This window comes from Apis florea, unplaced genomic scaffold, assembly GCF_048593485.1.
Source record: "Apis florea isolate Af1SG1 unplaced genomic scaffold, ASM4859348v1 contig_3764_pilon, whole genome shotgun sequence".
Lineage (NCBI taxonomy): Eukaryota > Metazoa > Arthropoda > Insecta > Hymenoptera > Apidae > Apis > Apis florea.
The window spans coordinates 67,826-95,154 of NW_028256841.1; the positions used below are offsets into that span (position 1 = coordinate 67,826).

The 27,329-nt window shown below is 27.3% G+C and overlaps 1 protein-coding gene across 4 annotated transcripts in view; it reads right to left on the reverse strand.

Annotated features, from left to right (window-relative positions):
• dsx (transcription factor doublesex) overlaps nucleotides 1-27,329 on the reverse strand; it is a 94,918-nt gene that overhangs the window by 17,261 nt on the left and 50,328 nt on the right. For 3 of the 4 annotated variants that reach the window (XR_015294393.1, XM_012483499.3, XM_003691527.4), the window contains exon 5: nucleotides 3,307-3,574. Coding sequence is in view for 2 of the 4 variants with exons in the window: in XM_012483499.3 (XP_012338953.1) it covers nucleotides 3,312-3,574 (263 nt within the window). In the remaining 2 variants the exon portion in view is untranslated. Of the gene's footprint in view, nucleotides 1-3,306; nucleotides 3,575-27,329 lie in introns of those variants that run through there. The other variant, XR_015294394.1, reaches the window with a different exon arrangement.

Consider the following 27,329-nt stretch of genomic DNA (forward strand, 5'->3'; position numbering starts at 1 on the left):
ATATATTTACTGGATGGTGATCGAGGTAGTTTTGCTTCTCCAGAAATTTATAGAATGTATCAATATATGATAATTAAAATTTCTTAGAAGATATATTTCGAAAGTATCTATTGTGAAAGTAAAAATTGAAATTTGTTGATCTAAATTTCTTAAATTTCTCTAGGAAGAAATACAATTTGTGTTATTTGCGCGAGATGCATTTATTTTTTAATATATATAATATCGAATAACTGCGTTTCCAATAGCAAATTTTAATCATTTCTGCTTCTAATATCTATAAGTAAAACTTGAAAAAAATAAAAGTTGCTGCAAATCTGACAAATTTATCAAAATATCAAAAGAAACATTCGATTCTCAATTAGGATGCAGATAGCGTCGCCTCTCCTTTTTGTTTTCTGTATCTCGCATTCCGGAAGAAGATGCCAGCTTGGTTATATCTTTTATAGCAGCGAATTTATTGACTCTGTTCCCTCTTTAAACAAAGCATCAATGTCATTTATAAACGAGACGAGATTGACCTATCGTATCTCCCTGCAAAATCTTTCGGTGAAGTAGCATCGTTAGGGCTTTAAACTTGGCCACAATCCAACGATACTCTTGTTTGGCGGACATGATTCACCATTTCTATGGCGGGTACAACGTCATCCTAACTTCTCTTCGTTTGCACCGCCATTTCTTCGCTATATTCTAAATACTGCTATATTCTAATACCAAATTTCTTATTTCTATTCCTTAAAATAATTATACCGAGTTGCAGGGACCAAAAGATTTTCCAGGAAGTAAACCATTGACATACATTTCCATATAATATAACATAAACTACATAATATTTTCCTTTTCTTATGAAAATATACTGTGTGTAATAACTTTAATATAATGATTAATACGAGGAATAAAAATCAAAGTTTATATACATAAATACATATCAAATATCATTGCCACAGAATTATTCTCGTAATAGTTTTTCATTTCGTCTATGTTTTCTCTTTCTATGAATCATCGCTTTATTAAAATTAAAAAGAAGGAGAAGAAGAAAAAGAAGAATAGTTAAAGCGTAATTCTCATACAATTTTTTCGTCTCCATAAAAGGAAATTGAATGAACCGATTTAAAATTATGAATACGAATCGTCTCCAAAATTTCTCAAGAAACAATTGTACATTATATAACTATATATAATTGTCGAAACGATTTTACAATTTCTCATCATGGAACACATTCCATCGAAAATGGAAGGGAAACGATCAGCCAAGAATCCCGACAAAGTGGAGGTAATCACCCAACGAGGGGTGGCCGGACGACTCGTAAATTCGATTCTTTATGGTGTCGTCATCGTTAAAACCGAGATCGTACCTTTAAACTCCCGTGTGGAACGGAGGTTCATAGGAAGCGGTCGCTTTGATGAAATTGGTCTGAAAAATCGTTTCAAAAATTCCTCGCTAGGAATGGATAGGGTAAATAAGCATAATTTCGCGGTTTGATTCTGCCTCTTCGAAATTTCTCTTCGCATATTCGCTGTCTTCAAAAATTTGTGAAATGGGATTTCATTGAATTTAATAAGGGAACAATTGTATTTAATTATTGGAATAATGTGATATTATTCGATAAATTAGAAGAATCGACATCCTTCATTTAAATTCATTGCAAATTGTGTATTTTTGTTTAAATCTTGGAATATTCCGATATTATATTTAATTTGTTGCGTGTACTTCTTTTCTATTGTGTGGAAAATAAAAGTACGTAGTATGATTCTGAAACGAATGACGTTAAAAAGTTTTGTCGACAAAGTTTTACTGTTTTAAAGAAACATCTAGATATATCAAGATATTTTACGATACACCTTTTATTCCCGAAATGAAACTTTATGATTTTTCATTATATTGATATAAAGTAAAAAATATAAATATACTGACATGTACAACTTTTTAGCATTGACGATTTCGTACAAGTCTTTTCAATCAGTGTTTAAATAGATGATAGAGCATTGTTTTTTGGGGAGGAAAAGTTTTAAGAATAATCGTGAAAATTGTTAAGAAAGTAAATAACTTCTTGAGAGAACGAACGTAAAATCAGGAAAAAGAAGAGAGGGACGGAAAAAGGAAATATACTTTGCTGATTCTAAGTGTTGCGGTCCAACTGGCTTTCGAATGGAATGGCATTTTATAGGTTAGAATCTGTTTTATGTGTGCCGGATTTGCGATTACGACTTTGGCTTCGAACGTTCCAGACGAAAGAAGGGTGTCAGGGGAGAAAGAGAGAATAGCGAAGGAGCGAGAAAAGTGAGATAGATTATTATGTCTTAAAATGAAAACTAATCCCCAGATTTCCGCCGGAAATTCGTATTAGTTTCTTCAAGTATTGGTATCGTTTATTATGACTTCTATCACATAGACGTATAATTTATATGAGATTTTTTTTTAATTTTGACTTTATTTATTATAGATTGAAATACATTATAAAATGTGATAGAGAATTTTTACTTTATATAAAAAGTATAGATAAAGAAAGAAAAAAAATCTATACGTACGAATGTATTTTGATCATTTCGATTGCTAATTTTCTATTGAAAATTTAAATTTCTTTAGATATTTTTGAATGTAAATAAATTTTAACATATTTATACCCTCCAAAGTTTTTTTTCAATTCAAATAATGAACATTATTATATTATATATCATGGCAGAAATTGTTCAAAAATTTATGCATGATTATTTATCTGATATAATTTATAAAAATTTTATCTTGTTAAATAAGCATTGACCACCTAGAATAGATATCCTGTATACTCTAAAGATTAAGACTATGCAAACTATGCAAACAGAGCCGGTTCTAATGGATAGTAATACTACTATACCTCTGTTAATTCCAATTATTGAGATAACTGCTCACGACTGCATTAATAAAAATATTAAAAAATATTTTAAATCATCCCATAAGTAATATCTTTTTTAAAAACCCAATAAGAATCATTTATGATAAATTTTTAAAACAAAATTAAAAAATAGATTCTAGTTTCTAATGAGAAATAAATTCTACAATAAATCACGTTCATCGTGTCTAATCTACCATTAAAGAGTTTATTTCGCTTCTTTTTTTACTTTTTAAACACAAAAATCTTTAAAAATATGAACCACAAAAATTCTCTAATTCAAAAGACGAAAGATCGATCGAAACTAAAAATTTTTCTCTATCGAAATTAGACTTTTAAAAAATTATTTATACGAATAATGTAATAATTCTAGTGACTGATCCTAGAATCGACTCTGTGTGCAAAGTTTATACGTGAAATTATGCGAAAAAAGACTTACCGAGGCTACGTATGTTTCGGAGGGCCATCTGGGCTGGACGGTAGTCTGGTAGCCGGTATATGAGCATTCTCGGGATGAAGAAACGGCCTGAAATGGATAGGATTCGGGGGTGGTCCAACCCCTATGAAGGGCACATCACCCTCGTATGTCGGAGGTCCCGTTGGCGGCCCCGTGGGTGCAGCACATGCCGCGGTGCAGCGGAACGCACGACTAGGTTGGGACATTCTGATTGCTTTCAAGAAGTGCATGTTACGGATTTCGTTGCTAGCTGTTGAAGGAAACAAACAAATAAATTCAACGTTAGATTATTTTTCATAGATCTCTGCTATTCTACGATTTCGTATAGAGACGAAATAAATAAAAGCTACGTAAAAATTAACGAAACGATTCTATTAATATTGTTGGATGTTAATAAAAACGATTAAGAGACGAATTATATGATTAATATCAGAATTACCGAATTCAATTTAAAAATATATGTATAGTTTATAATAATCGTAATATAGATGATTAAAATATTATAATCATAATTATTTACGTATATTATATTTAAAAGAATATTAGATAATTATTCTAATGTTTATAACGATATAAAAATATGAAAAAAAAAATGTATACAATTTTACTTGTATTTTCTTTGTAGAATTTTGTATTTGACTTTTACTTCTTTAATTTACTTAGAATTAAAAAATTATAAATAAGGAAAGATTAAGGGGAGAAATGTTTTAACAAAATATCTATATAATGAATAAGTGAATAATGTTAAACTAAATTATACATAGATATATTAATAATCAATCCTATCAGTTTGGTTACTGGTTGGCTCGTAAGTAACACACTAAATTATACGCGTCTTGTAATTAAGTTACACTGGCAATTATATCTCAAGTCCATATAAGTATTATATATATCCCTGTATCATAAATACAAATTAAATTTCCATAACTAAACGTTATATGTATGAGTAATAAACGAACATACGAACGAAAAGATCAATTAACATCGCCTTCGTGATCATTATCTTTTTCTCCATCGCATCCAGACACGATTGTTATAAAAATGCTTCAGCAATTATCAATGTTTTTTTTTGAATATCAAGTAGACAGAAAATAAAGCAAGTATCGTATAAATACGTTCATCGACAAAATGGCCACGTCATTGAAAGGAAACTAGAAGCACGAGATGGGTGGGAATTGCTGTTATCAATCGAACCGTCGTTCTCGACGCATGGATATAAGCAACGAGGGATCATCCCAAAATGGGGATTATAGGAACAAAGCACCCTAAATTCAGCCGGGTTACAGCCAATAGGAATTCATGTATCAAAATGGCGTGGTTCTCAAGGCGTGGTTTCTATAATACATATGTATACATAATATGCATTGCTCGAAAGATTACATTTTGAAGGAATGCAAGCGTGACTGGATGTGATTTTGATGGAATATTCATATATAATTATATATTCATACATATACATTCATAAAATAAAATAAAAAAAAAAAGCGAATTTACACATTAAAAATAAAGAAGCGTGTTAAGTTTAAATATATCATATCTAAGAGAGGATTATACGTAGTAATTCCATACGTGGATAAGTAAAGGAGAATATTTTTCTTTCCCTTATACGGTAATCCTTTCAGTTGTACACGGTAGTTTCACACAGAAACTTCGAAAGACCTTGTTTACCTCGTGTAAGTGGTTTCGTGCTCATTTGCTTAATTGCCGTTCTTTTTTTTTAAATATAGTCATTTTCATATCAGTCAAGGTAATTAACAGATTATGTACACTCATCGTACACGTTTCGTAGAACCGATAAATTTAGAGAAAGAGCGTGTCTTTCTCATGCATTTTCATGATATCTTTCTTTATCTAAATATTTTACGTTGGAATTTTATATAGGTATTTATACTCTTATTTATATCATAATTAATTGTATCGTATACTCCAGAAATACAGAATAGCGTTTGAAAAAATGTTTTGAAATATTAGAGAATATAAGATTGGAAAATATTATAAGATATATTTCTACGTGTTCGAATATTTGATTTTTCTAAAGAATTATCTATTCAATTCTTTCATCATTACGATTATTATTTAAATAAGACGTAAAAATTCTGCTGTCTCTTGTAGTGAAAAGATTAACTTCAAACGAATATGAATATTAACAAAATATAGCAGAGAAACTGATTTCAAATTTTTAAGACTGATAATATATAAGTACAAGATGCATTAGACTTTTGATCTTTTCTTATCCTATCTTCGTTAACAAAATGAACGATTGGACGCACAATTAATCGCCGCTTTGATCACGATGCGATTGGCGAGCAAAAAAGATTTGCAGAAAATGAAAAATATTCAACACGATGTGGTCGAACGTCAGAAGATTCTTTTCATTTTGCGTTCCTCAAGGCTCTGCGGTTAGTGGATCTTGGTGAGTCATCGAGCTTCCTGTCAGATTTCAATATTTCTGGGCCGATTACGATGCGCCGGTGAAATCGATTGGATCAATTTCTTTTTCTTCTTTTTTCGTCCTGATTATTAAGTTTTCTCGAAGCCAAAATATATTGGCATGGCCACGACTAAATTTCTTTTACTTTCTTTGCTATAAACAGGTTTTTGTCACTTTTAGTACGTTTTGATATGAACTTTCTATAAGAAAAGTTTGTTTATTTGCTTTTTTTTTGTATGATTATTTAAATTTTTGTAGTAAAGAAAGAAAGAGACAAAATAATCTAAAATAAAAGATAGATACGATTTTTCAATATATATTTAAACAATATTTTTTTATTTAATTTTTATATAATATTTCTTATCATTTTATCTTGAAATAAAAGATAATTTTCTTTTTTTATAATATATATTTTTAATTATGATTTTGTCTTTTGTTTCAATGGCATTATTGTATGGTAAAGTACTTACTATTAGTATAGACGTCTGATCAGAAACGACATTCACTACTTTCTATCGTTTTACAGAAGACTAGAGACATCTATTAGAGTTTCAATGTAACACAATTTATTATTCATAGGCTAGATATGCTTTTGATACAATTTTGTTTATAAATTATGTTTTTATCTTGTCCAACATTAATCTGTTTATTAAAATAATATTAATTACAACGAAGAAGAAATTTACAAGTGAAAAAAATAAGAATAATCAATTGTAATACATAAATATATTCAAAATTTATTCTGAATTCAAATAATTATCACAAAAATTTTATATTTCTTTGTATTCTAACTAATGAAAGTTAATTTTCAATTTAATGGATCATTTATAATCGTTAAATTTGGCAAATAGAAGGATTTTTATTCACTTTTATTTTTTATATTCTTATCTATAATTGATCTTATTAATATTAAAAAAATAACATTATGGTATTTCGTTATTGATATTATTTTGATTTATAAAACGTAAAAAACATAAAAAAAGTGCAGCCTATTTTACAATTTATAATTTATCTAAAAAATTAAGAAAGCAGTTAATATTCTAAAAAAATTGAATAAAAATTTGCAATTGGGAAAAGAGAGAATTGATCGAAACCACATAATCGAGAAGTTGAAAACTGAGCTGCATAATACAGGTTGTGCGTACCAAGATAAAAAAGACCTTGAATAACATAGTGCAGTTTCATCCGCATGATGTTACTGCGTTAAATTTGGCATAAATGCATAATTTAATATTTCAAGTTATAAATGCAAATTTAAATAAGCAATAAAATTTCTATCTTTATATTTTTTATATTCAAATATGCTGAACTTTAAGATTTGTTTTAAATATAATTTCAATTACATCTTTCTCTATTTATTCTCTTTTTGTTAAATGAATATTATATGAGAATATTAAATAAAAAATATCGATTTTTCCAAAGAGAGAATTTGAAGAAAATAAATTATGTATTATAATATGACAATTGAGAAATGTCGATATGAAATTTGAAAAATTTAATAAAAAAATTGAAAATTAAATAAATGTAGCAAACAGAAAGGTGCATTTTATCACGATAATGATAAGCATACTCATACCACAATGACTTGAATAAGTGAGCAAGAAATTTGAATGGGAGATTCTACCACACCCTTCATGAGAAGCAAATCAAACAAACTATAAATAACTTTATAAAATCACTGGTGAAGTGAACAAGAAAGGATCGTAGAATTAAATTTCTGCAGCCAGATAATATTTTGTAATTTACCAAATATATCTTACATAATATAAAAATATAAAAATATAAAAATTATTCAATCTAATAAGTTAATAAGCTTATGTATCATTTATATTTTCTATTAGAAATTATGAATAATAAAAAAAATTCCACCGTAATACATAATATATGTTCTACCACTTGAGATACTATGTCACTGGATTACGAGGACTATAAGCTTTTATCTTACAGATTTCTGATGTAGGACAAAGACTTCTTATGTCAATCATATTTATTTTAAGTAATGTCAATTTAAATCTAATATTTCTTAAAAAAAAATTATTTTTTCTAAAATTACATCTTATATATAATTTCATAATATATTGAATAAAAATTGAAAAGACAAGATATTGCACAGTATTCTGACAAGATTTAAAATTGCAAAGTAGAAGAATAGAATAATAATATATTATTTGTTGTATTTACCATCAATTATTATCTCCAACGAATTCAAAAAAGCTAAAAATTCTAACAATATCATAATATCTACCCCTTTTTCGCTAAATCCCTTAATTTCTACATCGAATCAGGACAAAAGTTCGTTCTTCTCCAGTTTGTCCTCCACACACCATTCCATTCGCCGGTGCTTCTCGAATGGTTTATTCGAAACTCTGGGTCGGCCAGATGAATCTGACATCCTCTAAAGCCGGGCATAAAAATGCTGCTCGACTCGTAAATTATATTTAATAGCGGTTGCTTCGCATACACGCGTTCGTTAGTTGATTCTGGTCTGGCGTCGCGACTGTTGCACTCTTATCGTTCATTTAAATTATTTATTGGGCGAACGATAATTCATAATTAAGTCCTCGATGAAAAATAATCGGCCGTCCGTCCATCGATCGTGATTCAGTGCTACCAGAATGAATCGTAATTCTAGAGTGCGCCTTCTAATTATACGTTAAAATACATCTACTTGCTTATCAACTTACTGATTCTTCTGCCTCGAAGACATTGTTGGACAATGAGCGAGAGATATATATTTGAATTATTATCGTTAAGACGAATTGTATCGTAAGTATATGTGTGTGTGTGTGTGTGTATGTATGATCATTTTAATCGTTTGAAATTAATGGTTAATCCGTTGCCAGATGTAATATTGACCTTAATTTTGGACAGAGATACAAGAAGAAATCTACTAATTTCATGATACCAGGCAATATCGCGATAATCTGAATGAAATAATATCATGTTTTTGTGCGGTATAATTTACGGACAATTTTGTATTTCGAATAAAATATAACGCGTGGAAAAATTGGTCTAATAAATTATAAGATATATCGTTAACTTTTGTTTCATCTAAGTATTATTATTATTGATACACATATAGCAGGTCACATATAATATTCGAACATTATTTTAGAGGAAAATTCACCCAATCTAATAAAGAATGATTCCCAATCTTAATGAAAATTTCTGTACGCGTAATGGGTTATGGCTACACGAAGCAATTATTTTATTTTTTCAACGAAAAATTTTATTGAGAGGATAAAATTTTACGTTTCGAAAATATTTTTTACAATGAAATGATAGAGGATTAAAATTTTATACAGAACGTTAAATATATTCGTGAGATATCGCTGAAGGCCAAAATTGTTGTAAAAAAATATCGATTATTGAAATTTATTCAAGTTACAAACAATTGAAGTACCTATTAGTCGAAATGATAATGATGTTATGTAGAGCTTTGAGAAGATCAAAATTTTTGGATGGAATCTCATGTTTTTGTAATTAATATTTATATATTTTTCAAATACAGTTATTAATTTTCAAAGTTTTTCACATTTTATCAAAATATATTATGTGGAAATTATAAAATCAATTGGATTTTATATACCATGATGTATGACAAATAAGCAATTATCTAATAAAATATTTACTTGTCAATACATAGTCAGTATGTTACTATTATTAATTTTGAAATTTCGTAAATTATAAATTAGAAAATTGAATAATGTCAAAAATCTTGGGTATTGAAATTCGCACTAATTATTTAATCTACAGGAAGTCGAACAATGGATACAAAATTACTTTTACCAAATTAATCTGGCTCTCTCCCTTTTCGGTGTTGCCCCACTGTAAGCTAAACATATTGTTTCACGGTCGCAAAAAGGGAGCAGAAATATTGCTGAGCGCCTTCGAAAATAGGATTCGCAGCTGCACCCTCGTTTGCCATGGCTTGCAGTAATTGCCATAACTTCCGGTACCACTAACAATCGCGTGACGTTACTAGTGCGATTCGTTGCAAATGGCAGCGTCATTCTAAATATAATGTATCGATAAACGATGATTTTTCCTTTCTTTTTCTTCGTCCACGGTTGCTTTACTGTTTATCGTACTTACTGGTTATCGGCACGTGCGCGACATTGAAAAGTCACAGTGATCACGCACTGTTATTTTATAATTGAAAAATACTTATATCGATACCAAAACAAGTTTTAAACAATTTCTGCATATTTAATGCAGAGTTAAAAAAAGAAAAAAAAAAGGAATTAGATAGTAGAAATTCTTCTTTGTTCGTATTTTTTAAATAAAAAATATTAAATACGTTAATTGTAATCTTTTTAATCTTTTATCTTTATTCAATAAATTAATTTAAAAAGACAAAATAACGTAGAAAAATGTCTCTGTTAAATATGTTAAATAGCGAATACAATTAGAGAAGAATAAAGTTAGAAAATAAATTTGTAAAACATGAAATTACATAGAAATTTACTTCAAAGAAATAAATGTAAAATGTAAATGTAATGTAAATATGATTTTAGAATATTCTTTCAAATTGTATTCAAGATAATTAAATTATTTTTTAATTCCACTTAATGTAAAAAGAAGATTGATGCAGTTTGTTACATCTTATCTATTTTATCAGATATAAAAATATTTATGCAATATTTCCTCAGTAACTCTTGAAGATAAAAACGTGACTTCTTCGCAACGATATTACTATTAACTTTATTAACGATGATATAATCGTGTATAAAATTTAAAGATTGAAAAAAAATTGAACTGTGTCCACTCTTTTTATTTTTATTTGTGAAGTTAAATTTTTTTGGTATCATTAATTATTTACGATTTTATTGTTAATTATTTCAAGCTACGAAGTAATTAATTAATGAAAAAAAATCGTAAATTTTATTTTCGTGTTTTGACTAAATTTATTAGAAGCATGGATTAATTTGAATCGTATTTAATTGATCTTGCAATGGAAGTTATCATCCATATAGTATCTATATACAACACGAAAAAATAGTTATTGATGTAAATTATAGAGATTCAAAAATTTTTCTAAATGCAGATTCGTTTTACAATTTTCATTAAACTACAATTTATGATTTTTTAAAAATTATCCGAAAAAAGGGATGGAATGGCCAAAATTTTTTTAAATATAATGCTTCCTCAGAACTTTTGTTATTTAAACCAACTTTCTAATTTAAACCTATTGATTGATATTCCAATACGTATGATTTATAGCAAATTTCTCTTTTTCAATATGATTGATAATTCACAGCAGGATAAAATTTAATGCTGGTTTTAGCTCATCAAACTCAAATTCTAAAGGATTGTAATAATAATATTGAACAACCATTTTTTAAAATCAGTTTCAAATATGCAAAATTTCTCAATCATAATTCATTTAGAAAATATTAATTCGTGACATTTATATTTATATACTATATATATGCAGAGGATGTATAGTATTTAACCATTCGACCAATTTACATATATCTTTTGAATAAAATTTATTTGAATAATATTACTGTTTTATTAGCGTTTATGCTAATATCCATGCATGTCAAATGCAATGGGGGAGTGTATATGTTATGATGTAATGACACATTAAAAATTGTGTAATAACAGAGAGTGTATCCCTTTTTTAAAGTTATCTTTTCTCTTCGTTAGTCACAATAGATACCATATGTGCACATACTTAATTAATTATCAAATGATAAAAGATACACATGTACAACATTTATGAAATACCGTTTTTTTAAAAAAAATATGAAACGTAATTACAAATATGATGTGATCTAAATCAAATCTTATCAATACAGTAATATACAATCAGAAATTATCTCTTTATATTTTTATTATAATTGTTCAATAAAGATTCGTATTTATATAATATTTTCTTTTTAAAATTCTCAATTCATAAAACAAACTGACAAAATTTAGTAAGAAAGAAATCCTGAGACACGCTTGATAAATAAAAATTTGAATCATTTTCTAATAATATATTTCCTTGTTCATCATTAAAAGATATCACGAGAAATTTTACATGTAAAATCTTCTCTATAGTAATGAGGATTCGATTAATTCAATTTTAATGAAATAAAAAAGGGGAACAAAAGTATCGCACAAAGTATCACAATTAGATTAGCTGTTGTTTTCAAACCTTTAAATTTCTTCCTATAATAGTTAATTTAAAATTTGAATAGAAGAATTGAAAAATTGAATTCTAGCAGTAAAAGGATAAAGTTCGTTCTAAATGTCTCAAAAGTGATAAATTTTCAACTTCTCCTTCGTCTCACGATTTCACGGAGAATCGACGAGTTCACGAAGAGGAAAATGAGAAAAACAGAATGCACACAAGGCAACCAAAAGAGACAGAGAGCTTAAATGACCGAAAGGCATAAAATGGTGAACGGGTTTTTTTTTTCGTGCTGCAGACATAACAGCAGGCGAGCCGATTTATATGCATTCTTTAGCTCGTGCACGCAGTTTATGATATGTAAAACCAAGAGGGCGGGTATTATACGATGTCGGTGCCCCGTCGTAAAAGTGGCCGTTTGAACCGCCTTAACTTTAAAAGTCTTTCGAATAATATTACAAGCTTTCAACCATTCCGAGCCGATTTCGTTGTTGTGCCTTCGAAGGTCGAGCCATAAGGGTAGTTTCGCGTAACGCAAGCGGCCATCGCTACCTACACGGTTTTTATCTTGTTGCTTTAACGATTTTATCAACGCGTTCAATTTTCTGATTTCCTTTTTTTTTTTTTTTTTCCCCTCTTTTCCTTGTTAATAATAGTCGTTTTAAACATGATAAAATAGGACGATCGAGGTTATTCTTAAAACCAGGATCTCATGAACGCGTTAAGATTGACGAATGTTAATGGGATACATGTTCGGTCCAGCAATCATAGGAGCATTGGTTTTGTTACAGTAATTTTCTCGCTCGTTAACGATAATTATTCATACGAACAAAATGGATATTATAGAATAGATAATGTAATCGTGATTTTTGTTTGGTTACAGATTTGTTATTAAAAAAAAAAAAAAAGAAAAAAAACACACGAGAAATATACGCGAGTCAAAAACACATCGACTGCAGACTATGAATAATCCAATTTTTTGTTAAAACGAATATTTTATACGTTGTATGAAAAAAAATTTAACTACTTTCGTATCTCGTTTAATAAATTTTTTTGAAAATAAAACATTATTCATATGAATAATGTTTGTAACAATGCAAATATTAAACGTTATCTATTTATAATAAAAAAATTAATGTATTACGAAAATTTATTATAGAATAATATATTGGTAATGTCTACTAACAATAGTAATAATAATAATATTATATATTAATTTATTCAGAATTGCAAATACTGGAATTTGTAGAAACAGAATTATTCTTCTTTACATTATTAATTCTTCTTTAATATAATTTTAATATCCCACCAATAAAAATCTAGAAACTGGATAATTTTTTTCTTTATAACATATTACAACATCCTATAAATAATAAATTTTCTTCGTATTTCATATTCTCGTTGTAACTTTCTAACAACAAAGCTTTAAAAGGATCCATATTTATCTTCTTTAAAACATAATCTTGTTAAATATTAACTAGAAAAATGTGAGACACTTTATAAATGCAACTTTTTGAATTATCAATCTATGTTAGTCCGAGATTTGTCTTTCTTTTTATGATTTTAATGCGCATATATTTATAATGTATTATTTTTTCCATTAAAGATTCGTTTTATGACCGAGCAACGTGCATATCTTGCGTTCCGCAATTTACGTAACAACTGAAAGCAAGAAGACTTAACAACTCAAACTTGATTGTCTTACAGAAGATAAACGTGTGTTGGTGTACCGACAAATTTCGATGGGTAACGATGGTCATTCTCCGTGTTCAGCGAACGTTCAACGGCGGATAACCATAGTCATCTTTCGTATACGGCGCCCATTCAATGACATGTAACCACAGTCACTCTTAATGATATATAAGAGCTAATGATGACCACGTAAGTTTCGTTGAAAAGAATCTTGAAGACTCTTGAAGTCCGTCCAACAACGAATTATGTTAGTAGGTATAAGAGGATATGATAACCATTTAGGAAAATTCTACGATAAATCCTTACTAATAGGACACCGAGAGTACAATATACCATTTTAAACGTGGTTATCATCGACACTTTATAGCTGTATTAAAAAAACGACAACAAGCTTACGAGACTTGTAAAAGTATTTTTGCATTTGAGAAACTTTAACCCTTTTATACTCGATGTTGCACGCAGCATAGAACTTTAATTAGCTATAACTGAATAATGAATATACCTATCTATTCTTGATGAAACAAGTTTCAAATTTTAATATTTTATATCTTTAAAAAAAAAAGTAATCGCAAGAGAATTAGATATGTTTTAAACATTTAACAATCGACAAAAAAAATTGTCTCTTACCCCTAAAAAGATTTGCTCTTGAGTGGAATAAAGAAAGGATATGTAATGATGAAAAAAAAATCTTTTGAAATTAAATTTTTCGTTCGCCTGAATTTTTCACTTATCATCTACCTATTTTTCTAATTAAAATAATTACACATTTTTATAATTTTTTAAGACGCATTATGCTATTGCAATTATTCACATGATTCACTGACGATTATCAATCAGCCACATTATCTTCAACTTTTATTACAAAATTCCATGAGAAAAAACGAAATGTGAAAAGAAGAAGATTTAATGTATTACACAGAATATAGAACTTGAAAATCCAATTAATATATTTTTCATTAGAAAAAAATAATCGCAGAATATTCCATCACTTTAAGGTTAAAGAAAAAGAAAAAAATATCTTAATCGAATGGCGTCATCTCCGAGAATATAAATGTTCCCCTAATTAATCAGAATTAATCAGCTTATCTATTTCATCAATCATTCACCGGTAGTGTATTAAAATAACTAATATACCGGGGAACAAATATTTTTTCGTCTCTAATTGCATTCAATGCCACATATTCACGTGATAAATAACTTAATTAGCGGAGGAAGTGCATATTTGGAATATTACGACAGAGGATAAACAAATAGAATTATAAACAAATAATACATGATATTATAGGGAAACTAATAAACATTAATATTTCAAATCTTCAGCGATAAAGAAAAATAGAAAGTAATTAAAATTTTAATCTAATTGAAAAATGATGTAAAATAATGTTAATAATGACTTTGTTAGGGCTTTGTTCAGAATTCGATTTTTAGCCAACAAAACAATTATACGCCTTTTTGCTTATTCCTCATTATTTTGTTAAAGTTCAAAAGCCAATCAGTGAAAGTCACATTCTTTGAAAATGACTTGCATAGTTCACAAGAATCTCTTTGTTGTTTAAACTTTCAGTTAATAAATTAGATAAGTAATTACTTCAATAATTCATTAGCAATTCAATTGATTTGTTAATTGAAAGTTTAAATAATATATATTTGAACTTGTAAATCATTTTCAAAGAACAACGTTTTCATTAATTGAATTTTTGAATTTTTTTTTTTCATCATCTACATTTTACATCATTTTTACGTATTATTTCAATAATATATGAAAAATTATTGCTCACGATATAAGGCTAGTTACAAAGATAGTTTTTTTTTTTAACAACATTTTTTTCTAAATAACAAGATTTTTCAGATAATTTAGTAAATTGTCTTTTTAGAAAAAGATACTTATAAGCATATAATATTAAATTCTTATTGCCATAATAATATAATGCAATCAATTAATTCAATCGTTTTTCACACACACGAAGAAAAAAAATAGAAAAGTAACATATATTCTTTAAACAAAGCTAATATTAACATTGAATACTAGCAAACAGATTGTTAAAAATTTAAATATGTAAAAATATGCAGAATGCGCACAATATGCAAAAAGGTACATCCAGAATAAGAAAATATTAGTTGTACTAATTAAAAAATGAAATTATCATTTTAAATTAAATTCTTTTTTATTGTATTAATAAAAGTTATATAAATTTGCAGAAACGATTTAATAAATAAACATTATACGAATAAATTTAGAAAATTTAGACATGTTTATATTTAGCTTAATCATAATTTAGTTGGATTCGTAGAACACCTTTCGAGGATCGATTTTAGAAGCAAAAACAAACACAAAAATTGATATACAAAAAGAGTTGAGGCATATGATTTCAAATTTTTTTATGACAATGAAAAATAACAATAAATTAAAACAACATTTATTTGAAATAAATTTCTTTCGGGCAAAGTTTAATTTTTAAAAGTTATACGTCAAAATTATAATTTTCTATTTTATCATCTTAATTAACAACATAGCTTAAACTTTAATTAAGAAAATATCAAGTTACATTGTAATAACTGATATACGAAGATAATGATCCCAGGCATTCTATCTTTGCATAATCTTTGTTTTACCACGCAAATTGCCTGGTTGCACGCATGCCTATGCCGAATGGTGTGGGAATCACATGGGAATGGTATGGCTGAGAAACAGATTTAATCTTACGACTGTAGCCTACACGAAACACAGTTGGAAGAATATTGACTTTGATATTTATGACTTGCATCATCATAATCGAAATGTATCGACAACCTGTTATTTTCGTTGAATCGCTCGCGGTATGTCCTCAATACGTTTATTCGTACAAGAGCAATTGCATATATAAGCAGTTAATAAGAATTTTTGAAAAATGTAATTATCTCCAAAAATTACAGAGTAGAATTAATGTATAATTATGAATTTTAATGATGCTTTAAAATAAATGATGCTTTAATATAACGATGATAATAATTGTTATTATAATTTCTTTTCTAGATAATAATAACCGTTATTACTATTTAATTTTTTCTATAATCATAATCATAATCGAGAGACTATCCAATTCTTAAAGTTCTTTCTTAAATTTTCTATACGGCACGAATATAGATGATAAAAGAAATAAAAAGATAATTAATAATTACTCTTAAGTAAAATTTTTGATTCCACCATGTTAAAATTTTACGATACCGGCAATTATTATAACATTATACGCAATTACGATCAAATTACATCGAAAGATGCGCGTGAATCATGCAATGATAAGAGCGTTAGATAAAACCGTTGCAAGTTGTGCATCTAACAGAATGATTGACCCTTTCGTCCGATAACTATGCATGTGCGCGAATACACTATCATAAATGACTGCATGTGCAATATGTATACATTGTAACTTCTAATGTCAAGGAAAATTCACGACTTGTGCTTTCTATGTGCTACATTCTATGCACAATCGCGTACACGTGAATACGTGGTTGTGTGCAAGAGTATCTAGTGGATCACGAGGCGTGATCGCCTCGAGAAAACTGTATTAGCGATGGGAATGACACGATATCGATCCGTGTAATTGAAATCAAAATTTCTCACGAACGATAATTGTAAGGATTTAGAAGAAAAATGTGAAAAATAAATAAAGAATTATAATAAAGAAAAAAATCAAGACATAAAGACCTTTTTAGGTTGTTTATCATCTCATAAAATAAAATAGATATCTGTTCAATTCGAAAATTTGTGATAAAGAATTTTTATTCAAAATTCATATTTTTTCGTTAATGGTTATCTTATATTTTTTAATTTCTTTTTTGTATATTAAATGCTTCTATGATATGAAAATATTGTATATTTAAAATTTTAAAATTTATTTTTTTGGAAACATGTACAAAAATTGTACAAATTCGAACATGAATACTTTTATTTAACACATGTTTTATATTATTAAAATACTTATAACACATGGTAAACATATATGCTAGATAAATAATATATCAAGGATGAGAAATTTTTTGAAATATGCCAGATACATGCATCAAAATAATACATTATTCTTCTCAATTTGTTTAACATTGATAACGAAGAGTAAATTAATAAGGAAATAATTGATATACGAGTTCAATGAGATACTCGTTGCACAAATATAAAATTTTTTGCATAAAATTTTACATTGTGCAATAAGATCATACACTTTTGATAAAAATATTAAATATGAATATTTTTTAATTTTATATAAAACACATCTAATCAATTACATCTGTATTATTTTGTTTTATAATCTTTTACCATCTTTTGGATAAGTATTTCTTATTAAAAAAAAATATTCGTTATTTGAATTAAAAAATTCAGATATACTTCTTCGATGTTTTGAAATAATTTTCTACTGAAATTTTACTATTGCAAGAAAAGTAATTTATTATATATTATATTAAGATTGATTAATACTATAGACAAATTTTACAAACAAAATGCATACATTATTAAAATGATTGTTATCTAATTTTGTTGTATATATAATATATTGTTAAATTAAATCAGAATAATTGCCACAAAAGAATAACAGTAATATAAAATTTACAACACTATTATTTTCTTTTATAAATAAGCGTAAAACAAAGAACATTTTAGCGCGTCTAACAAAATTTTAAATATGTTAGTAAGTAATTACCATAAATTATTAGTGATTCATACGATATAAGATAAGTACACCTTGAAAATAATGAACGTGTAATCTTTAAATAATGATACATAATAACGAAATCGAGAAAATATTTCTAAAATAAATATGTTAACTTATGCATCGTATCTAACAAGTTTCATTTTGTATGTTTAAAGTATCAGTAAGAGATACTGGTTTCTTTGAGGAATAAATAAACGATAAACGAAAGAAGCAAGATTTATAGAGGATCTTTCGATTTATAAATCGAGGATGTTAGTATCTACTATTCAACAGCTTGTACAAATAAACGAAGAAGTTGAAGTTGTTGGCTAGTATTCATCAAACAAATGGGAAATAAATTTTTCGCAGAAGGACGTAATATGGAACTATAGTTATAAGTACATATATGAAAATTATACGCATAAGTTATAAATAAAAAAAAATTATTAAGAGATGTGTAATAAAATTTTCACAATAACGTACAGTTATATTTTAAAAATCCATCTCTAAATCTCTTGCACGAGGGTATAGGAGAAAAATTTATATAAATAAGAGGAAATTAGATAGATGCAGATTAGAGAAGAAATATTATAAAAAAAGAAAAATATTAATTATGCAGTATAGAAAATTCCCTTTTCATAATTTTAAAATGAATTGTTAAGATTGTGTATCGAATTAATAATCGAATCATTATAAATAATCATTGAATAATATTATTAATATTAATTTGCCAATTAATCATTAATTGATCATTAACAATTCAAAAAATTTCCTTAAAAAGGAAAAAAAAAGAAGAAGAAGAAAAAAGAAAAAATCAATAAAAAAGAATTTAGCGATTATTATTTATAAATTGCATTAGATGCAATATGAAATTGCATCTCGGACAAATGATAATACAATAATGTTTTTAAATTACGAAACGAATAATAATACCACGAGTAATTTCGAATAAACTAAATTCTCCATTATTTGCTCATACCATCCGCTGCAAATAGCTATCGCTCATACAACACACCGATTGTTGCGACGTTTATTTGTAGAAATGCACGTGTCGCGTTCCATCCTTTTTTAACTTGCGAAGATACATCTCGCTTTATCGCGTCTCCTTGTCCAATCTTGAGCTCACGGTTATGCAAGCCAGCGGCGAGCATTGCCAATTCTCGGCCAGATTACGTCTTTGCTGTTCGAAGATCGACGTTGCATACAACATTTTCCGCCATTATCTCTGTTTGCGGTCATCCCTTAACCGATACTTATCGTTTAATAATAAAAATCGATCTTTTTCCATAACAAAACACGTCGACTTTCTTTTGTTGATTATTATAATCGTGCAATTCATGCATTCTTTCATTAAGATAAACTTAATTATTAACTGTTACCGCAAAATTTGCATAGGTATGGTCTGCATATATATTGTCTGGCTGAATGCTCACGAATATCCACGATTTTTGATAAATTTCTCAATTTTCAGAGATTCGGCCACAATGTATAAAAAAAAAAGTGTTTTTAAACAAAAAATAAAATAATACGAATAATATGAACCATTCGAAAGAATTGATAAACTTCCATTTTTTGAAATATTCTTCATTTCATATTAATACTATAAAACTTTTGAATTAAATAAATTTAAATAAATAATTAAAACTTTAGCTTCTGCGTAGTTCATAATCATATAATGTGAGAAATAAAAAATATTTAATAAAAAGATTTATTTATATGTAGATTTATATGTAAATAAATTATATCTTGCATTTAAAAATTAGCAGAGTGATCGATTAACCTTCAAATGACAGATTGACAATGACATATGTTATAATTCTGAATCACTTATGATCTATGATAGATACTATATAATATTATATAATATATAATGTAGGACAGATGCTTTTGTGATACTTTTTTCTTATTTTTTCGAGTATATACTTTGAGAATATACTTCAAAAATAGTTTCTTTTAAATGAAAACTCTTCGTTAATATAGTAGTAAAGAATTATTCACGAAAATGAGAATAAATTTTAAAAAGTATTTATTCGTTCATTTAGATTTGGAATTTGAAAACTCGAAGAAACTCATTAATTGTAATATAAAACGTATTATTAATTAAGATTTATAAAAACAAACATATTTGAAATGAATTATCTCATTGCTAAAAAATGAAAAGAAAAAAATATACAGAATTGAACGTTTTAAAAGCAATTTTCATGAAAATTGGAAAAAATTAAATAAAAATCTATATTTTTTAAACAACTTCGAAATCAGAAAAATAACGAATTTTTTCTATTTTCACACGAATCACAACGTAATATTTCTATTCTAACAAAAACCAAGATATTGATTGAAAAAAAAAATGATTTATTTAATACGTACTGTTTTTATTATGCACTGTTTATCCTTGTTTTATTTAAAACGTCATTTTTTTTCTAAACTTATCTCTATCGCGTTCTTCGCTTTTGACTTCGTTCCACTTTGGGACGAAGTATTTCTCGTAAGAAAGACGTCACCGAATTGATCGAGGCGTACTTGATCTCACTATATAGGTCGGTATAATTTATAAATCGTTTAGACTTATTACAAAGATTAGAAATTGACATTGACATTGAATGTACATATTTATAATTCGTTTTTAACATTTTCCTCGATGTCTTGATAATATTAATTGTAACTTATTTCCAACCTGGTTTCTTAACGTCTACATGTCTCTATCTAATAGATTGATGAGTAATATAAATAGAAATGTTTTATTAATTATTACACTACGTTATCTTTGCCCGCCTTTACCATATGAATTTTTTTACATAAAGAGAAGCTTTATATAGAAAGCGTTTTTTTTTTTTTTTTTTTTTTACGATCATGTGAAATTAATTTGTTTATAATTTATATCTTGTACAAAGAAAGTGTATAATTTCTATTGAAACTATTGTATAAACGATAATAATGTAATAATAACCTCCATAAAACAATTCAAGCAATTTGAATTCAAATAATTTGAAAATAATACGAAGTATTTGTTTCATTTGAAAGAATGTTTCAAGTTAAGCGAATTAATTATATCCGATTATATAAAAATAATATCACGTATAATAATCGAGAATCTCCAAACCCGTGCATCGGTTCTTGCTTTAAAACAACTTGTATCTTGTGTGATCGAGCTATTTGCATACATGATTGATCGTATTCACGAAACAGCCGATAATAAAGCTGCAATCAGCGAGGACACTTTAACCGAGATAAACAAAGTATTAAAGCGGGACACTTGCTCAAAGAAATGGGATATACGAAAAACTCTTGAGGCGGCATGAATCAAAGGAAGAAATTCGTGTTTCAAAGCTGCAAAGCAATTTTGTTGAATTCTCAACGATCGATCGATTTAATACAGGTGCACGTGTATAATGAACGGCTTTTAATTTTAAGGTTGGCTCCGTTGAATTATAGTATAAATTGGCATTATTGCGCTGAAATTCTGAACTTACGAATTTTGTCTCTTACTCTGTATAATTTCTCGAAAATATATTTAAAGAATAATTATCGAGAAAAGGAATGATTTTGATGAAATATGCAACGATTAAAATTGCAACGACTAATGTTATAAAAACAGATATCTGTTAAATAAGAAACTAATTCGTGTATTATTATAATTTCTATTCTATCGTTGCACTTCGCTTGTTTAACGATTGTTTTATATTTATTTTAGCATTTCGTGGATTCTTTGGATCCGTGAAATGCTCAAACTTTCTATGAATAAATACCAATAACAGTGCGATGATTTCTACGGAATGTTCAAGCATACGAGATATTTTCGCAATCTGCAGATCTGAAGGATTCCTGCTCATCAAACACTTTACTTCGATAACAAGCATAACAAGTCCTGGCTTATTTCAACAATATCGATTTTCATGATCTTCCTCTTTTCAAAAATGGAAGACTTCTTGATATTCTTGATTTAATAATTAATTAATCAGAGAAAAATCCAAGTGAAAACTATCCTTAAATCTGCTCAGATTTATTTAAGACAATACTCGATACACAATTTAATTAATATCTGTATATATTTGTATCTCTATATTCATTTTAATCTGTCTTAAATATTATGAAAAAAAAAAAAACCAAGAATATTAAGGATAATCATGTAAGAACAACATGTAAGTATAACATAAGAAAATATCGAGTGCATAAGATAATCCTTCATTGTCTCTATAACGAATCTGTTAATAAGAAAACGTATGTTATCTTAAATTTATAGAATCGAATAATTTGGATACGATAACTCATCCAATAATTTATAATATATATATATATCGAACTTAGATTTGCAAGAGATAAAATCAATAAGACTAAAGTTAGTTCTCTCTTTATTAATCTTTAATTTCGCGGTTAAACGAACGTTGGATTAAGAAACGAATCCGATTCAGATTAATTTGAGAAAAGGAAAGGGGAGAAATATAAACCAGTACGAGCCAATTATCCCTGATATCCAGGGTAGTATAAATATTATTCGTAACGTATGCATTTTTAAAAACCCGACGTAATCACAAGATCGAAAAAACGCCTCGAACAATTTTTATCCGGGATGTAAAGATGGATATAACATTTTGGAACGACGCAAGTAAGGCGTGTCAGCTTGATAAGAAAAACAAGTCTGATCCACAATTCATGATATACGCGTTTTCATTATTTTTATTATACGTACGGTAAAGAGAAAGATGTCTTAAGGAATCGTTCGTTAGCTTCGAGAGGAAAGCAGTTCCAATTTGTGACAATTATGGCAAAAATATGTAAATCGATCGATCTTTTTATAATTCATATGAGATAGTACTTTGCATCTTAAATTGAGAGGAGAGAGATTCAATAAACAATAAAATATGACGTACATAATGCTATGTATGTGTGCGCAATGTAAATATGAGTAATGCAATGTATGTCTTATCGGGCTAATATGTGTCTATACTATGTCAAGATCGGTCGAAAAAAGATGTTAATGATTCCCTTCATAATTTTCTTTAACACTGACTTAAATTCTATTTAATTTGAGTTATTATATTTTCATTCCATTAATATAATATAGTTTTATTTTTCTTATCCTAATAATATAATTGATAAATTTCCTTTATTTATTACATTTAATATTTAAATTTGAATTTCAAGTTTTTCTTTTAAAAAAATTGGAAATTCAATGGAATAAATAAATAATTTTCCAGATATTTAAAAATTTTTTAAATTTCAGTACGATTTCTTTAATTAGGTAAAAATTTTAATTGTATTTTATTGTATTGTATTTATTTATAATATAAATAATAAACAAGCTATAAATTGAAGCATGACCTTGAATATAAGAAAGATATCTCCTAAGAAATTTTATTCTGTCAAAAACAAATGACTAATTGAAGATAGTCTAATTAAGTAAGACACCCTATACATGTATACATTAATATATTGTTACCGATTTTGATTAATGTTAAGTTATAAAATTGGAGCTACAAAATTGGAAGTGGAATAAGATACGATAACGTGACCAATTCACGTGAAAGGTAATTAATAAATATGTCTGAAAGGTGCTCAAGGTAATACGAGTTTAACATATAAATTTCATATTTTAAGATACCTATATCGATACCTACATACAAGAGTTTTTTCATTGCGAAATGATAAATATTAAAGAAGTGCAAGTAATATATATTATAATGGACCACGTTCAATAACCATGCCATTTAAAAACATAATAAATTTTTGAATTGGAAATTTTCAAATTAACTTGCCTCATGTAGGTATAAAATTTATGAATCGTGTTTTTAAAGTTTCAACGAATATAATGATTTATCATACCAATAGAAAAAAATCATTCTTCGTCAATTGAATAACAGATTAGAATAATATACCATACACGAATACCATTCTATATATGTAACTGGAATGAGCTTTCACAAGATTAAATAAGAGCGAATGTCACAATATGGAATCGAATAATTTTAATATTCATAATGTAATATAATTTATGTTAATGCTAAATGAATTTAATTACAATACTTAAATACATTTAAATATATATTGGTTGCACATTTGAAATAGATGGTTTGAATCATTCAATAATGTCAAAAAATATGAAATCTTGTTTGAAAATAAAAATAATGCAATTATATGCATATGTGAATAGTGGCATAAACAACTTTATGTTAGAACATTCTTTTTCTAATACTTTCTAGATAATTCTTAATAATAAATACCTAGTTGCGTCAGACATCATATCTACAGATAATTTATTTACATTTCAACATTCTTTATCGTGCTTTTTTTCAACTTATGCAAGTTTTTATGCAATTTACATACATTAATATTATGAATCAATTTTTTCCTAAAAATTTTGTCTTCCTTTCTTCGTTTTTACACATTATTTCTCTACAAAAAATATGCATATATTACAAAAAATTTATTATCTTCTAAAAAGTTAGGTTTGTTTTTCGATATTTTCAGCAAATATCAACATTCTTGAAATAATATCACTTAATGAAATATCATCTTCAGCAATATGTAATTTTATTTTACCTATATCCATAGATATGTTTATACTTTTAATTTGAAATAATTTAAAACGTTATATAATATATATTATAACTCTTATTTAAGATTATTTTATTCTTTTAATTTCTTTTAATTTAAAAAAAAAATAATGACATCGTTCATAATTTCTTCCTATTGTATTATTTCATTGTATCTTATGAAAAATACAGTACAAAAGAATGAAAATCTACTTACCTATTGTTATATAAATAGTTGTACCATTCACAAAATATATTTAGTATCCAGAATAACATCAAAGCAAAACTTCCTCTATGCATCTATTCTATAGATTATTATATATTTTATGTGAATTCCAATGAGTTAAATCTCATATCGTGAAAATAATTTTTATGTAATTAAATTACGATATTTTTTAAAATATTCCAGAGTTTTGAAAATTATTAACATCTAATAAAACTGTTTCTTGAAAATGAAATATTGTATTGTATTTAACATTAGAATTGTAATATATCATAATATTAAATGCATATATAAGAAATCTATAAATGACACAATTTTATTTGTAAAAATATATACACATATAGACGCAAGTATGCTATTTTATATTATATATTTTATATTATTCAAACATTATTACGTTAACCTTGTATTCTTATTACATTATTTTACTGCATTGAATAATACATAATATATAAAAAATTTTCATAAAAAAAATTAATCAAATATAAATACGTATGTACGATATGAAAAATGTTTTCGTTGATAACAAACGTTTATATAATTGGATTGATGCTCTATATCAATTCAAATAATAGAAACTTAGAGCTCATTTAATTAACTATTGATGATAAATGAAATTTAAATAAATGGAATTATATTCCATTGCATATTTTATATACACACACACACACATATATATATATATATATAAAATTATGCACGTTCAAAAGCGAATCGACGAAAAAATCGACCTAGTAGACCATACTTGAAAGTTACTTGTCACAGTTGATCTTCTAGGTCTTCGATAATCTTCTCGAGAGTATTGCACATTTCATATTCCCGATATGCTTCAGAAGATAAAATCGTCGCATACCGATCATTTATCTCCGAATGCTTCGTTTTTCATACAGTTATTCCTAATCGAAAAAATCATCGACATCTATCACACAACGCAGCCAGCATACTAATGCGAAAGATGGATGCGAACGGGTATTATGAACGGCCGCGCAATAGCGCTCTAATTATAACGCAAGTAAAAAGAATCTCGTCTTGATCCTGAGCGAATCTGGTTGTTAATTCAGGCGAGAAAAGTTGGACTTGTAATGGAGTGACGGGATGCAAATTGGCTACGTACTAATCGGAATCAAGAATAGCTAACTCATCGGTGAATCAGCGACGATGATTGAACCAATTTCATTTCTGATTCCAATTTATAAAATACGAAATCATAGCGATTCGACAATATGCTTCTCTGCTATATATATATCTCTTTCCCTCCATCGTTGGTTGAGCACGCTTATTAAGCCGGTTATGTGACCGTGAAAATAATCGTCTTGTTAGATAGTCGCCGGTGGTACGGTGTGTAACTATGTACTTAGCGCGGTGAATACAACGTTCTAAAATAGAAACGACGTTTGAACACACGGCTTCCTGACGATTGTCAGTGTATCAAAGTGCAACATTCGCGTGTTGCGAGCCGTAAATGATATTGTGTAGGTGAAAATCCGACCCGCCTCGATGCCTCTGTATTAAGCTATGTACATATTGACCAAGAGTAGTGTTCACGAAGGAAAGTAGCATCTACGTTGGATCTACGTTGGAAATTAAGGCAGATGGCTCAGGATGAACAGTTATTGAGCCAAGAAAATATTATATAGTAATAATAACGAGTAAATAATTTATGAGAATTGTGAATGCGTCTTTTGATGTATTCCCTCCTGAGCGATTGTTGTTCATAAGAGTGCTATAATGTTAGTGATTATGAGTTTAATGTTCAAACACAGAAATACGTGGACGAGATATAATAAATTCATAGGAGGAATAATTAAATCTAGTAATAAAGATGATTATTTTTTATAAATTATATTAGGAATTCTTTCTTCTCTCATTTTTTTTTCCACACCTAATTGGTGAAAAGATATATTTTAATATGTCAAACTTAGAAAAAAATGTATTATTATAGATCTTATTAAATGTTTCTCCTATAGCCTTCATTTATTTTCTTTACATAAAGAAATTCTTTGACTAATCTTGCAATTATTAGAAATTGAAGAACAATTTTCACAATTTTTCTTTTTGAGTCATTGCAAAAAGTGATTACTAATACAAGTGTAACAAGTATATTTGTACATGTTACCGAATTTCAACGAAAATCATAATTCTAATTCATTAAAATCTTACTCTTAGAAGGAATTCGAATAAATTTTCAAAAATTAAATAAGTAAATTTACGTATTCAAAGCCTTCGTTGCAAAATTACTTGCTGATAATCTATAAAATACAGTAAACTGTATTAATAAAGTTAATCATAAAATTTATCATATCTTGTATTCATTTATAAACACGTTCTAAGAAATAGATAACAG